At 36.4% G+C, this 13,922-nt stretch overlaps 1 protein-coding gene across 2 annotated transcripts; it reads right to left on the bottom strand.

Annotated features, from left to right (window-relative positions):
* Positions 1 to 438: 438 nt before the first annotated feature.
* Positions 439 to 5,264, bottom strand: LOC127832050 (protein usf-like). Of its 2 annotated transcripts, XR_008026656.1 has the most exons (5): positions 5,121 to 5,264; positions 3,974 to 4,078; positions 2,621 to 2,833; positions 1,567 to 2,296; positions 439 to 1,392 (listed from the first exon to the last, which is right to left on the bottom strand). XR_008026656.1 is itself a non-coding variant. In XM_052357194.1 (4 exons), the coding sequence occupies exons 2-4, from the start codon at positions 4,073 to 4,075 to the stop codon at positions 1,922 to 1,924; spliced, it is 690 nt and encodes a 229-aa protein (XP_052213154.1). In that variant the 5' UTR covers positions 4,076 to 4,078; positions 5,121 to 5,264; the 3' UTR covers positions 439 to 1,921. The 2 variants fall into 2 exon arrangements, 1 of the variants encoding a protein (XP_052213154.1); XM_052357194.1 differs by having other exon boundaries at positions 439 to 2,296.
* Positions 5,265 to 13,922: the final 8,658 nt, after the last annotated feature.

The following is a 13,922-nucleotide window of genomic DNA, read 5'->3' as shown; positions in this document are numbered from 1 at the left end:
TGCGAAAAAAAAAATCGGGGGTGGGGGAGGAGTGGGGGGGGGGATTCTTGGGTGCGATGGTTGGACGGTATTTCAAACATAAAATAATAAAAATAAATATTTGTGTTTTTTAAACCGTTTCCAAAAAAAAATAAAATTGGGGGGGTGGGGTGTATAGTGTGAGGGTGTGGTGGTAATTTGTGAGATGATCTTAAAAAAAAAATTGAGGGGGGGGGGGATTCGGGTGGGGGGAGGGTGGGGGGTGGATTCTTGGGTGCGATGGTTGGACGGTATTTCAAACATAAAATAATACAAATAAATATTTGTGTTTTTTAACCGTTTCAAAAAAAATAATTTGGGGGGGGGGGGGGGGTTGGGGTGGGGGGGGGGGTGTAGTGTGAGGGTGTGGTGGTCATTTGTGAGATGATCTTAACAAAAATAGGGGGGGGGAGGGGGGGAGGGGGGGAGGGCACGGGGGATGGTTTGGGTGGAGTCTATTGTGGTATGTCAGATAAGAGTAGTTTTGTCAAAGTATCATTCAAATCTAATCATAAGTAAAGAAGTTATGGCAATTTTAGCAAAATTTAATAATTTGACCTTGAGAGTCAAGGTCATTCAAAGGTAAAGGTAAAATTCAACTTGCCAGGTACAGTAACCTCATGATAGCATGAAAGAATTTGAAGTTTGAAAGCAATAGCCTTGATACTTAAGTAAAGTGGATCGAAACACAAAATTTAAGCATATATTCAAAGTTACTAAGTAAAAAAAGGGCCATAATTCCTTAAAAATGACAACCAGAGTTATGCAACTTGTCCTTTTACTGTACCCTTATGATAGTTTGCGAGTGTTCCAAGTATGAAAGCAATATCTATGATACGTTAGGGGTAAAGTGGACCAAAGCACAAAACTTCACCAAATTTTCAATTGTCTAAGTATAAAGGGCCCATAATTCCGTCCAAATGCCAGTCAGAGTTACATAACTTTGCGTGCACAGTCAACTTATGATAGTTAATAAGTGTTGCAAGTATGAAAGCAATAGCTTTGATACTGTAGGAATTAAGTGGACCTAAACACAAAACTTAACCAAATTTTCAATTTTCTAAGTATAAAAAGGGCACATAATTCTGTCAAAATGCCAGTCAGAGTTACATTACTTTGCCTGCACAGTCCCCATATGATAGTTAGTAAGTGTTGCAAGTATGAAAGCAATAGCTTTGATACTAAAGGAATAAAATGGACCTAAACACAAAACTTAACCAAAATTTTCAATTTTCTAAGTATTAAAAGGGCACATAATTCTGTCAAAATGCACGCCAGAGTTATCTAACTTTGCCTGCCCAGTCCCCTCATGATAGTTAGTAAGTGTACCAAGTTTGAATGCAATAGCATTGATACTTTCTGAGAAAAGTGGACCTAAACGCAAAACTTAACCAAAGTTATATATTTTCTTAGTATAAAAAGGGCACATAATTCTGTCAAAATGCACGCCAGAGTTATCTAACTTTGCCTGCCCAGTCCCCTCATGATAGTAAGTAAGTGTACCAAGTTTGAATGGAATAGCATTGATACTTTCTGAGAAAAGTGGACCTAAACGCAAAACTTAACCAGACGCCGACGCCAACGCCAACGCCGACGCCGACGCCGACGCCAAGGTGATGACAATAGCTCATAATTTTTTTTCAAAAAATAGATGAGCTAAAAATAATTCTATCCTTGCAAACCCTGTTTAAGTAACAGTCTTACCAAAGAAATACAATGTACTTTTTGGAAGCCCTGTCGTGCTTAAAGAGCTTCAACTCAACTCTTACACTATTTTTCTATTTGCAGGTACATGCATACATTTATTTGACAAAAAGAAAATAAAGTCTGACGTTCCTTTGCTTGGTTAAGGGCATATCTACGACTAAAAGTTATAGCTGTACTAGTACACCGATTTCACCCTTTAGAGTCGAGCAGAACTGAGATGCTTCTTCATAAAATCCACTGTCCTTGAAAGCGCGAGATCGGCGCACTCTTTATTGTAATTTTCCTTGTTGTTCGGATTGGTGAACCCGTGACCCGTTGGGTACATGAAGAACTCGAAATTGTTCTTTCCAGCCATGGCCGCCTCAAACGCGCGCGCATCTTCCGGGGCGGAAAAGCCGGCGATAGTGTCCAGTTCCCCAAAGTGCGCCTGTAACGGGATGTTGATTGTCTTGACGTCACAGAGCTCCTCCTTCGGGGTGCCGTAGAAGGGGGCAGCCGCCGACAACTCCCCGACTAGCGCCGCCGCTGCGATACTCAAAGCACCGCCCATGCAGTAGCCTGTGACGCCTACCTGTTATTGAAGTAATAGTAATATATGATAATATTTCACTTTCTTACCCGAGGGACTTCGATCAGAAGCCATTTCCCACCCAAAGTGTCTCACAGTTATCAAACATTTTGACTACAACATTTGACAGGTAAAGTTAGTCGCTAAGTACTGCACTCAACATTAGAACAAGCCAGTACTTTTATCATCCGCAGCTTCAAGATAATTCATGTATAATGTAATGGCAACGGATTATATATCCTGGGTTATATGCGCTTATGCGAGACAAAAATAAATGCTAAAATAACTTCACCGTTCGAATTGTGTTAACATAGAAAACAGGGATACCTTTCTGCAACCTTTGCCCATAAGGAACAGCGCGGCGCCCCGGATGTCCTCTACAGCCCCGGCCCAGTCAAGACCACCCATTAGGTGCCCGGCTTCCTCGTGATCCGTTGCCACTTTACCACGGTACAGGTCGGGAACCAGCGTGACGAAATTACCCATTTTCGCGAGCTCGTTGCCGCGTGCGATGATCTGTTCGTTCATTCCCCACCATTCCTGATGAACAAGACATGTAATATCGAACTGAATAAACCGAGCTATGGAAAACTGGGGCTTAATGTTTGTGCTTAAAGTGTTGTTCAAGATTAGAATTTGCAGTCCACGGAGGCTTATCAGGGACGACAATTTCCGATTTTATGGAATTTGTCACGTAAATGAAGTCTCTTCGTTACGAAAATCCAGTCTAGGCGGAAAGTGTCCTCCCAGAAATTACACATATACTGTGCGACACTTTTCACATGCATTAAAGGGGCCTTTTCACAGATTTTGGCATTTTTTTAAATTATTCATTAAATGCTTTATATTGATAAATGTAAACATTGGATCGTAAAAGCTCCAGTAAAAAATCAAGAAAAAAAAAAATAAAAAAAGGAAAAGAACATTGCCCGGAGCAGGTTTCGAACCAGTGACCCCTGGAGTCCTGCCAGAGTCCTGAAGTAAAAACGCTTTAGCCTACTGAGCTATTCCGCCTAGTACACATCCGTGACGTATTTTATACCTTATATAAGCAATCTTCGTAGTTTCACAAAATTTAACGACAAAAACAGAACTCTCCAAATTATTCAATCGTTTCGCGTTGCAACGCTTTATAATTTTTAGGTTTTCAAATCGTCAAAAGATGCATATAATGGCTATATTAGAGCATGGTTAATGTTCAGTATTACTGTTTCCTCACAAATATCATAACTAAAACGAAAACTTACGAATCTGAAACAACTTTTTTCAATTTTGTCAATTTACCAAAGCGTGAAAAGATCCCTTTAAGTCACGCTTTCCCGGAGTACGTATCATATTCTTGTTCAACATAACTCTCCCAATATTTCTCATATGAAAAGAAGCGCGATACTGATGTAGGGCTTAATGTGTCAATCTATTACGATAGACTGAAAATATACATGCTATTTTTGTTAACTATAAATGCGACAATAAAAATCAAACTGTTCATTGATGAAGATTTTTTTTAATTACGTGTTTACTTGTTTGCGCATATTGACATTTGGTACATATATGCTGTTATTTCAAGGGACACGACGCATCACCCTAAATCGTTTCATTTTAGACTGGTACCACTGGTGTCCAGAAATATTATTCCGTATATTTTAACACAATCTGTATGCGTTAAGCCTTATTACTCACCTGCACCACCACGAGGCCCATTTTAGATTTCTCGGGATCCCCGTGCATCATCCCCGGACAGTCTCCCAGCGCGTTGTTAGTCTTGAAAGTCACTGACGTCATTCCCTGCCAGAGAGTAAGGAAAATATTTGCACGTTGAAACTAAGCTCAAGGAATACAAACTGAATAGGTAAAACATGCCTTTCTTTATGCAGATTCGCGCACACTTCCACTGACATTATTACCCCATATCCGATTCTTAGTTGATAGGGGACTGTTCAGACCTTTAAAAGAGAAACAATTGTTTGTAACAGTCAAGACAATGGATTGTCTAGGGCAATAGGTCAAACGCTAGAAAAACAATCGCTCATCCTGCTTAAAATTTCATGCTTCATGCTTTCATAAATAAATTTGCAAAATAAATAGCTCCTGTCCACGTATGTTATATTTTAGTTTTCTGTTAGCGTATTTGAGCTTTTTTCGAAATTATACTAGTATATGTTGAATAATACGATACTGATAGGATTTCAATGCAACTAGTTACAATTCGATGTTAAGTCTCTGAGTATTTTACATTTACCTACGGCTGATCACATATTGTATAAGCGTTTTTCTTAAATATAATATAACCACTCAAAATATGAATACACTGAAACCTGTCTAAACCGAGAAGAGTCGGGAAACGGTTCATTGTTCGGTTTTCAGAGGTGTTCGGTTGATCAAGGTTTTGGCAAAATGCAATATTCATTCAATATAAACAGCAGGTACTAAATTATGTTATTATATATATTTAATTTCTTGATGACAATTAATTAAACTGTTATGAAATATTGAACATGTAACTGTATATAATGTTCAGCATAAAACACAACCGACGAATATGATGTGTGTTATACATATACACTAAAACAGGCCATTGCAGTGTCTATTCGTTTTCTCTAAAAGTATCTGCATGTTGCTATTTTGTAAAGTTATTTATACCACAATGTTTTTACCGGTAGCGGAAGTATAGAAATTCACGTGATGAACAGTTGCATCAAGTGTTATATGTAAACATGATAAAACTACTATTAAAAAGCAACGTGCAGCTGTAGCTTTAAATTATGCAACTCCAGTGCAAATCTATCTTCAACACAGACTGAAATCATAAAAATGCACACATTCTTACCTTTGTATCTTTTAAATCACCAGGTCACAGGTACAGCGACAAGCTATCACGGCGTGTGTTCCGGTGTCGGGTTATTTACATAAGCGTCTCTCGGTAAACGACTCGCTAAGCTTGCTTCAAGGACTTGACGGTTATCATGAAATCAATGTTAGTGCATGTGTATTATGCCTTTAAGGCCAAGTATTTAAAGGGACCGTAAACCGCGATTGACGGAGAAAGAAAAGTTCTAAAATACCGTATTTTAATGCTCCACGAAATATTTTTGCCAGTTTGTAGTTCCTTACTTCCTTCCTTCCTTCCGTCACACTTTTGTTACAGTTTCTCATAGCACGTTCAATACTTTACCGATCTCTTTCATATTTGGCATGTAGGTACCTTGCATGGACCTCTACCTTTTGATGAGATTTGAGGTCACTGGGGTCAAGGTCACCGAGGCTAATAATAGATTTTTCCGTCACACTTTTGTTACAGTTTCTCATAGCACCTTCAATTCTTTACCGATCTCTTTCATATTTGGCATGTAGGTATCTCGCATGAACCTCTACGTTTTGATTTGGTTTGAGGTCACTGGGGTCAAGGTCAAGGAGGCTGATAATATATTTTTCCGTCACACTTTTGTTACAGTTTCTCATTGCACCTTCAATACTTTACCGATCTCTTTCATATTTGCCATGTACGTACCTTGCATGTACCTCTACCTTTTGATGAGGTTTGGGGTCACTGGGGTCAAGGTAAAGGTAACCGATGCAAATAATAGATTTTTCCGTCACACTTTTGTTACAGTTTCGAATAGCACCTTCAATTCTTTACCGATCTCTTTCATATTTGGCATGTAGGTACCTTGCATGGACCTCTACCTTTTGATGAGGTTTGAGGTCACTGGGATCAAGGTCAAGGTCACCGAGGCTAATAATAGATTTTCTTAGGTGGTTATTAACACATAGATTTACAAAGCGCATCATTGGGGAGCATCCATCAGTGTCACTGATATTCTTGTTTTTTACAATTATTAGTTTATATTGATTAAAATATCACGACTGGTATATTACATTACTTGAAAAAAGTTCATATTTTCAGTATATTCGGTAATAAAATTTCGCGATGTGAAATCGAAAGTACATCGCGAAAATAGGTGACATAACGATATACACACTATAAACAACGCAAGTAGATTGATAATTTTATATATCAAATATATACAATTCACTACGCATGCACAATTTGCATTCCTGGGTTTACCACATGACGATGTTGATCAATCTACTTAAGTTATTTATAGTTAACTGGTAGTTACCTGTACCTGTACCCAGTAAAATTTATTTCCGAATATACTGAAAATATGAAAACTTAACAACTTTTTTCAAGTTATGTAATAAACCAGTCGTGATATTTTAATCACTATAAACTAATAATTGTAAAAAAAACCCGATATTATATATATTTTGTTTGTCGTCAATCGCGGTTGACGGTCCCTTTAAGTCGTTGTATTGCATAAATGCGTGAATATTTTCTTTTAGAAATTTCGTAGGGATAAACACGGTTTGAATGCTAAAATTAAGTATTGATTACTTTTAAGCCTATCGACTATAATTGATGGAAGAAAATAAAATATTTATGATTTAAATTTATTTTGAAGTAAATGACATTGTGATAATAGAATACTAAACTCTTGTTTGTCTCGAATGTAGCTAAGAATGGAAGTACGCGTAAGGTAGAACTTCGGTGTAATGTAGCCGAAAAATCAGTTATTAAAAAAGTAAAATTCAGCAAAAACAATAAGGGTCGGTTGGCTAAGTGGAAACCAAGAATTTTTTTCTAACGCCTTATCTGTGTTCCTTTTTGAGCTGGTGTATGAATAGCACTTAATTTGTGCAAATAGTGCGATGTAACAAACTGTGTGTGCTTATCAACCTGTGGAACCGATCATGAATAATATGCATGTTAAAGTAGTCATTCCCCGACTTTATTATTATTTTATGTAAATGCCCGGCCTTATCTATGTCGTTTTCGCGACTTAAGCTTTAAACCGCCACCGGTACCGAAAAGCGTCTCGCCATTCTCCCCTAATGTAAGACGTTCAATCCAGAAAACTTCTGATCACGTCGAACAAAATAAACCATTACATTTGACATCAATAGTTAAAATACACTCAGACTTTTTCATATTGCTTAAATCGTTTGTAATGACTCCGCCTTTCGTTCAAGTCAGTTCCGTAAGATAGATTTCATTAGTCCATGTACTCATAGATTATATTTTGCAATAATATATTTACCTTAAAATCTGTTGCAAAATCTAGTGTACTTGTTATTCCCTATGAAACCTTAGACATGGGTATGCATATGATTAGCGTTTCCTATATACATATAAATTACTTTCCTCTTTAAGGTATACGTTGGTTATTGGATATCACTGCTTTTTGAATGTCTAAAAACAAGGGTTGCTAGTATAAAAACATCAATATGTATTGGATCTTTTTACTTTTTATAATCGCTCACTGTTTAAAATGACATACCGAGACTTTCTAAATGCTGAACGGAATTTCGCCATGGGTTGACTAGGTCAGTGGACACATGCATCTAACATAATAGTTAAGTATTGACCAATCAGTTCGATGTATGCTCTTAGTTGACCCTTCTTGACGCAAAAAATGCTGTGTACTGTTAAAGTCCACTGAATGTTACTTAGAGACTTCAGTTACGTGTTTTGTAAAGGTGCGTTATGAATATCGACGATAATTACATTATCAAATTTGCGAAGTTCATATAAAAACGTTCAATTTTTTTTACTATGTACATTTTTAAGGGGCGCAGGAACATCAAAAGTAGAAGTAGACAATCTTTATGAACGACGCGGATACGAAGAACGGATACGCGCATGTGCATTTCTGGTAACAGAAACTCAGAGAGGAAAACTTCCCATTGAAAAAGGCCATATCTGTAGGTTTGAATTCAAATCCCACCTTAGGCTTGTGTTGCTGATATTTGTTTTCATCAATGTAACATTATTATTATTGCTAAATACATACCTACTTGCAAAGATATATTATGCTTTATTTAAACATTTACATATACTTGAGTGGGGTTTTGGAGATAGTTAGATAAAAGCGTAACACAACAGTCTATTTTCCAATATCAAACTTCTTATAATATAATCAAAGTTTCACAATGTGTACACATATCGCTGCACCATAGTATTGTAGACGATTAGGGTATTACACAGTTTTCGAGTGTCTTCGTTATTTTTGTTTTTAAATAAATATTTTAGTTACACAATAATTTTGTAATAAATTCGTGATAGGAAGAAGATTGGCAGTCATGTTAAGTTTATGAAATCATAATAAATTGACGTAATTTAGTATAGAAACACCTACCGGACATTTCTGTGAAATTGTTTCCAGATTAAAAAAAGTTCTCTGAGCAAACTATTTAGCATGTGTTATATGTCTTTTAATATGGTTAATAATAAGTGTTTTCAACAAAGTTTTTTATTTGGAAACGGTTTCAGAATATAGGATATTATAGATAACTTGTCGAGGATACCGGACGATGACGGCTGACCAGATTATGTCAATCTTAAGATTTCCGTTTTCATTTGAGCTTAAACAGAACTGTGCCAAGGCGACTCTTTACGTAAGGCTTCTATAATACAAAAATATAGTGATCCATTAGCTTTTGGTAATCAACCATTATGAATTTTATAGGCGTTCACAATTGTCTATATTCCTGATTGCATGTGACAAGCATGTAAAGTATGAAAGAAACAGACTAATATTGAGAGCACTGTATATCTTAAGTTTCACGTTGTGTATGATACAAATTGGTAACACAAAATCAAATGCAGAATAATGGCGTATGCGTTTCATCTGTCAAAGCGAAGTACACGACAGCTTTGCAATTATACAAAATCTATGTTTACTAGTACTGTTTGAGTATAGGCCTTGAATAAACTGTGCATCTAATATATTTTGCAGTATATTATAAATCAACATATTTATAAATCAATGTTATCAAGCGATTAACTTGCAAAAAGTAACAAATGTTTTCTGTTTGTGAATGCTCTAATTAAATATCGTTCTGTTTGAAGTATGATTATTTACTTTTATTAATAAAAACGTATGTATACATAAATACCTGTTAAACAATAAGATATCACACAAACTCTTCAAAATACTTCAATAAACGACATACAGCAAAAAGACGAATGCAATGTGTTTAAGAGAGATTGTACGATAAGTTAAGTTGTTTTAAATAAAACCATATATATTTTGCGTATCCCATACTTTAAAAGGATCCAAATAAGTCAAAAACGTTTAATAAAGCACTGGTAAAATAATCCAAAATTTGGTTTTCATAATAATATGATTGTGACAAAAGTAATAAGATTTTGTAATAATGTGTATGTAATATTACATTGTTACGAACAACCTCTTTTGCATTACATATGATTACTTGAATTTTGATAAAAAGTGCACCCCCCCCCCCCCATAAAACACCAGAATAAACAGTAAACATAAATTACCAGATACCATATAACAACACATATAGTATATACAATTTAATGTATAACGTAAAAACGACTTACTACTTAAAAGTGCCTTTCAAATCTAACAAAATGAAATAGTATATTTTTTCACACCCACTATTTGTGAGTTTAGTTGCTTATCAAATTTACCATGTTTTGCATGAAGTTATAACATACAATTTACAATCAGTATTTCAAAAAAGTATGACATGTAAAGGTCATTAAAGATATATTTCCGTTTAGCAAACAAAACAACACAAACACCGCCAAAAATCTTTCTTCATATAAAAAATCCAGTTTAAACGTCGTTTAAACGTCGTCTCACAATAGTGAGCGAAACTGGTTTCAAATTTCAAGTAACTGCGGCATAAACTTAATAGAAAGCACACAGGAAGCAATCGCTACACGAAGAAATATTATAATCGCAGAATTGATTTTTCAAGCATTGATGTTAAGATATTGTTCTATTCTTTTAAGTTTTACTAATAGTTACGATGATTTATTTTTCACATCATCCAAAAATACAAGTCAAACAGGTCATGTCAGCATGCGTATCAATTTTGCTACAATTGTAGAATTTAAATTGTAACCTTTAAAGTTATCGGCAAATGCATCAATGCTTAAACAACTAATTCTTTTGATTGCGTGATTTAAGTTTCACCTTAACTGTGACTTTAACAGAACAGAAACACACAAAACACACTATGCTACATTAGTCTGCAATTAATCGAATTAGGACAAACATAGTTGAACTCAATCGAAGCGGGATATTAGTTAACTATTGATAAAGATTGATCCGAAAGCCAGCCCACCGACATCGCTGGTGGGTTATGACAATAAGAAAAATTTGGAAATCGTTCGTAAGTTTCTATATACGCAAACATCTAAAACTACGTAACTATTAACAAAACCCAGTTCAAACGGTATACAAGGTAAACGTGCGCTAATACAGACATCGAATAAAGATTTAATTTATACGATTGTTAACGCGTCTATCGATGCGGCGCAGTATTTAATAACAATACCCTTATCCCAAACTTTGAAAGGAATTGATCAAAGTTTGAAAAAAGACAATTTTCGAAAAAAATTCATACATTTAAAAGAAAGAATGTATTATTCTTAAACAGGTAAATTATTACTCCTAAATAAGAAAAATATTTAACATATATTTACTTGTATGTATATCATCAGTTAAAATCGGAAAAAATGCTTGTGTAACTCTTTTTATTGATTACTTACCAAAACCGTGAATTACCACCATTGTCTCTAATCTACCTTCCGGATCCAAAAGCTTACATGGTTTCGTGGCAATCTCCACGCAGAGTTGTCGTTCCTTGCTCTCACATACAACTCTGCGAAATGCTCAGCTTGCCATTTTGCCTATAAAATAGGTTAAACCGAACAAACGCATTCAATGTATATTTGATTGGATACTTAAGATCGCATGCATTAAATTAAGAAATATGACTATTAAATGTACGATAAATCGTGCAAAAACTTGCGAGTTTTACTGCAACTCTTTGGAACTATATTGCCCATTTACGCAGATGGAATCATTCCACGCACTTCACAAATGTAAACAATTGAACATAATTTTTATTGAGTGACGTTAGGAATTGCTTCGACGTGTGTATGTATGTTGGTTTCTTAACATCAAAAAACCATATCAAAATTATAATAATGAATTAAGACTTATATAAGATATCATGGTATGAGATGGTTTTCTTTAATGCAGTGAATGCAATGTAACCGTCGTGCAAGAGATTGTTTAGTATACTGTAACCTCAATGATGAACGCTTGAATGATCATGACATGAATGAGACGCTTTCATAACAATAGTCCGTTCTGAGCCCAACACAGAGGTGAATGTAATGAAACCGTCGTGCAAGAGATTGGGTTTCGTGGTTGCGTACAAGCTTTTGCTTTCAAAGGTTCCGGTTAACATACTTATTTTATATGTTATCTTGTTTTCTTATAATACAATTTTTTAAAACTATCCTAATTATGGAAGTTTTGCTAGAGAATTCAGTTTAGTTTAGGGCATTTTCTAAAATAAGAAAATTGTGAACAAGTCCACTTAACTTTTACTCGTCATAATGATAAAACATCTAATGATAGATGGGTATAATAAAGCGAAGTTATATCTATACCAACATGCGGTTTTCAAACAATCATTGTTTATATCTACAATCAACGAAAAATATACATTATGAAATATTTTTTTTATAAAACTATCGAACATTCTTTATTCATGCTATGTTCTATAAAAAAATCAGGATAGTAAATCAATTTATGTTATATTATAAATCAACAAAATAAGAAACATTGAAACGCAATTAAACCAGTGTTTTTGAAATTGAAATTGACATTATTAATAAATAATTTTGCAATCCCAAAGTAGGTAGGTATTAAGCTACATAAACACAACATTTCAGATAACAACGTCCTTACAAACTATGTTATTGAAACCTTTTTTGTATTTGTTCCTTATTAACAGGGACATTTAAATTGAAATCGATGGCTTCAAATGAAATTGAACTTATGTCTGCAACTAACCTACCAACCCACACAATGTCAGTTCAATACCTCGATCTACATTGAAGTTATTGAGCAGACACATTTGTTGTTATTTTTAGCAACAGTGACATTGACCTTGACCCGACTTGATAATGCATTTCCAATTTAATGTTGCATATAAGCTAAATACGCAATTTTGGATCAATACCTCAATCCAATCTGTAGACACTGAACTTGAAGATTGATCTTGCAATTGGTCCGCATGTCCCCAAATGCAAACCCACGCTAGGCCTACACAAAACGTCGTTGAAAACTTGGTTAATAACTTATATGTTCTTACAGAATGAACACGCAGAGACGAGTTGCAGACAATAGCAAGCATTTTCTATGAACACATCCAAACGTTAAAAAACGCAGTGAAACACACACACACACACACACGCACGCGCACGCACGCACACACGCAAACACACGTGCACACACGCGCACACACACACACACACACACACACACACACACACACACACACACACACACACACACACACACACACACACACACACACACACACACACACACACAGCACGCACGCACGCACGCACGCACGCACGCACGCACGCACGCACGCACGCACGCACGCACGCACCACACACACACACACACACACACACACACACACACACACACACACACACACACACACACACACACACACACACACACACACACACACACACACACACACACACACACACACACACAGATGCGCGCGCGCGTGTGCACACACACACACACACACGCACGCACGCGCACGCGCGCGCACGCGCGCGCACGCACGCACGCGCACACGCACGCACGCACACGCACGCACGCACGCACGCACGCACGCACGCACGCACACACACACACACACACACACACACACACACACACACGCACACACACGCACACACGCACACACGCTCAAACACAAAGCAGAAATACACACGGCGGAGTTAAGTCGAAAACAGACCAATATTTTCGTCTCCGTGATATGCTGAATGTGTTATTTAGACTCCAAAATAGGTATTTTATACGTCGAAAAACTGCTTTTCGTTTGGCAGATCCATCCTGCTCCTGTGGTTCAAGTGATTTAATTGTTTTCTAACCAACCTGCCGCTTTCAGAATTTCCTCATTCACAATCATCAAGTCAATATGACATGTCATAGTAAGCGGATTCGAGAGAAACGCAATTACTGTCAATTGTTGATTGCATTCCAAAATTACAGTCATTGTATATTCAATGAAATCGGCGATATCTTTTAGTTCTTCGCGAATTTTGTCAGCAATCTGTTTTTGTGACAGTAATAGTCCCGGTTCCTTATCATATTTTTCTTTCATCTCTGAAGATATTTTTGTTTCATACGTGAATATATATGGAGCGGTTGCGTGTTTGTCCCAAAAACATATGTCGGGGAATACTGTGCAATATCCATTAGGATCCATAACACGACAGTTAAGTTTCTGTGCGTTGCCTGGGCAGTCACAGTTTATTACTGTGAGCGTTAGCTCACACTAATGTTACAGACCATATTTTGCAAATCAATATGTGCTTAGAAGCCTTAGGTACGGTATGGAAAGACAACCACTGCCTGTTGCAGCAGACGACACATGCTATATAGAGCGTCTGCTAGGAAAGATAACCATCACATTTGCCTGTTTATAGTTCACCACTGGTACACTGCAGAGGGTTTATATGACTTATGGTGTTAGTATGACGAGA

Source organism: Dreissena polymorpha, chromosome 5 (genome assembly GCF_020536995.1).
Source record: "Dreissena polymorpha isolate Duluth1 chromosome 5, UMN_Dpol_1.0, whole genome shotgun sequence".
Classification (NCBI taxonomy): domain Eukaryota; kingdom Metazoa; phylum Mollusca; class Bivalvia; order Myida; family Dreissenidae; genus Dreissena; species Dreissena polymorpha.
This window is presented reverse-complemented; position numbering and strand designations above follow the sequence as displayed.

Excerpts from the sequence above, each read along its gene's own strand:
- LOC127832050 (XM_052357194.1), bottom strand. The coding sequence starts at position 4,075 with ATGACGTCAGTGACTTTCAAGACTAACAACGCGCTGGGAGACTGTCCG. Across the intron at positions 2,834-3,973 it reads TGGGCCTCGTGGTGGTGCAG|GAATGGTGGGGAATGAACGA; the intron begins GTGAGTAATAAG and ends CTTGTTCATCAG. Across the intron at positions 2,297-2,620 it reads TGGGCAAAGGTTGCAGAAAG|GTAGGCGTCACAGGCTACTG; the intron begins GTATCCCTGTTT and ends CTTCAATAACAG.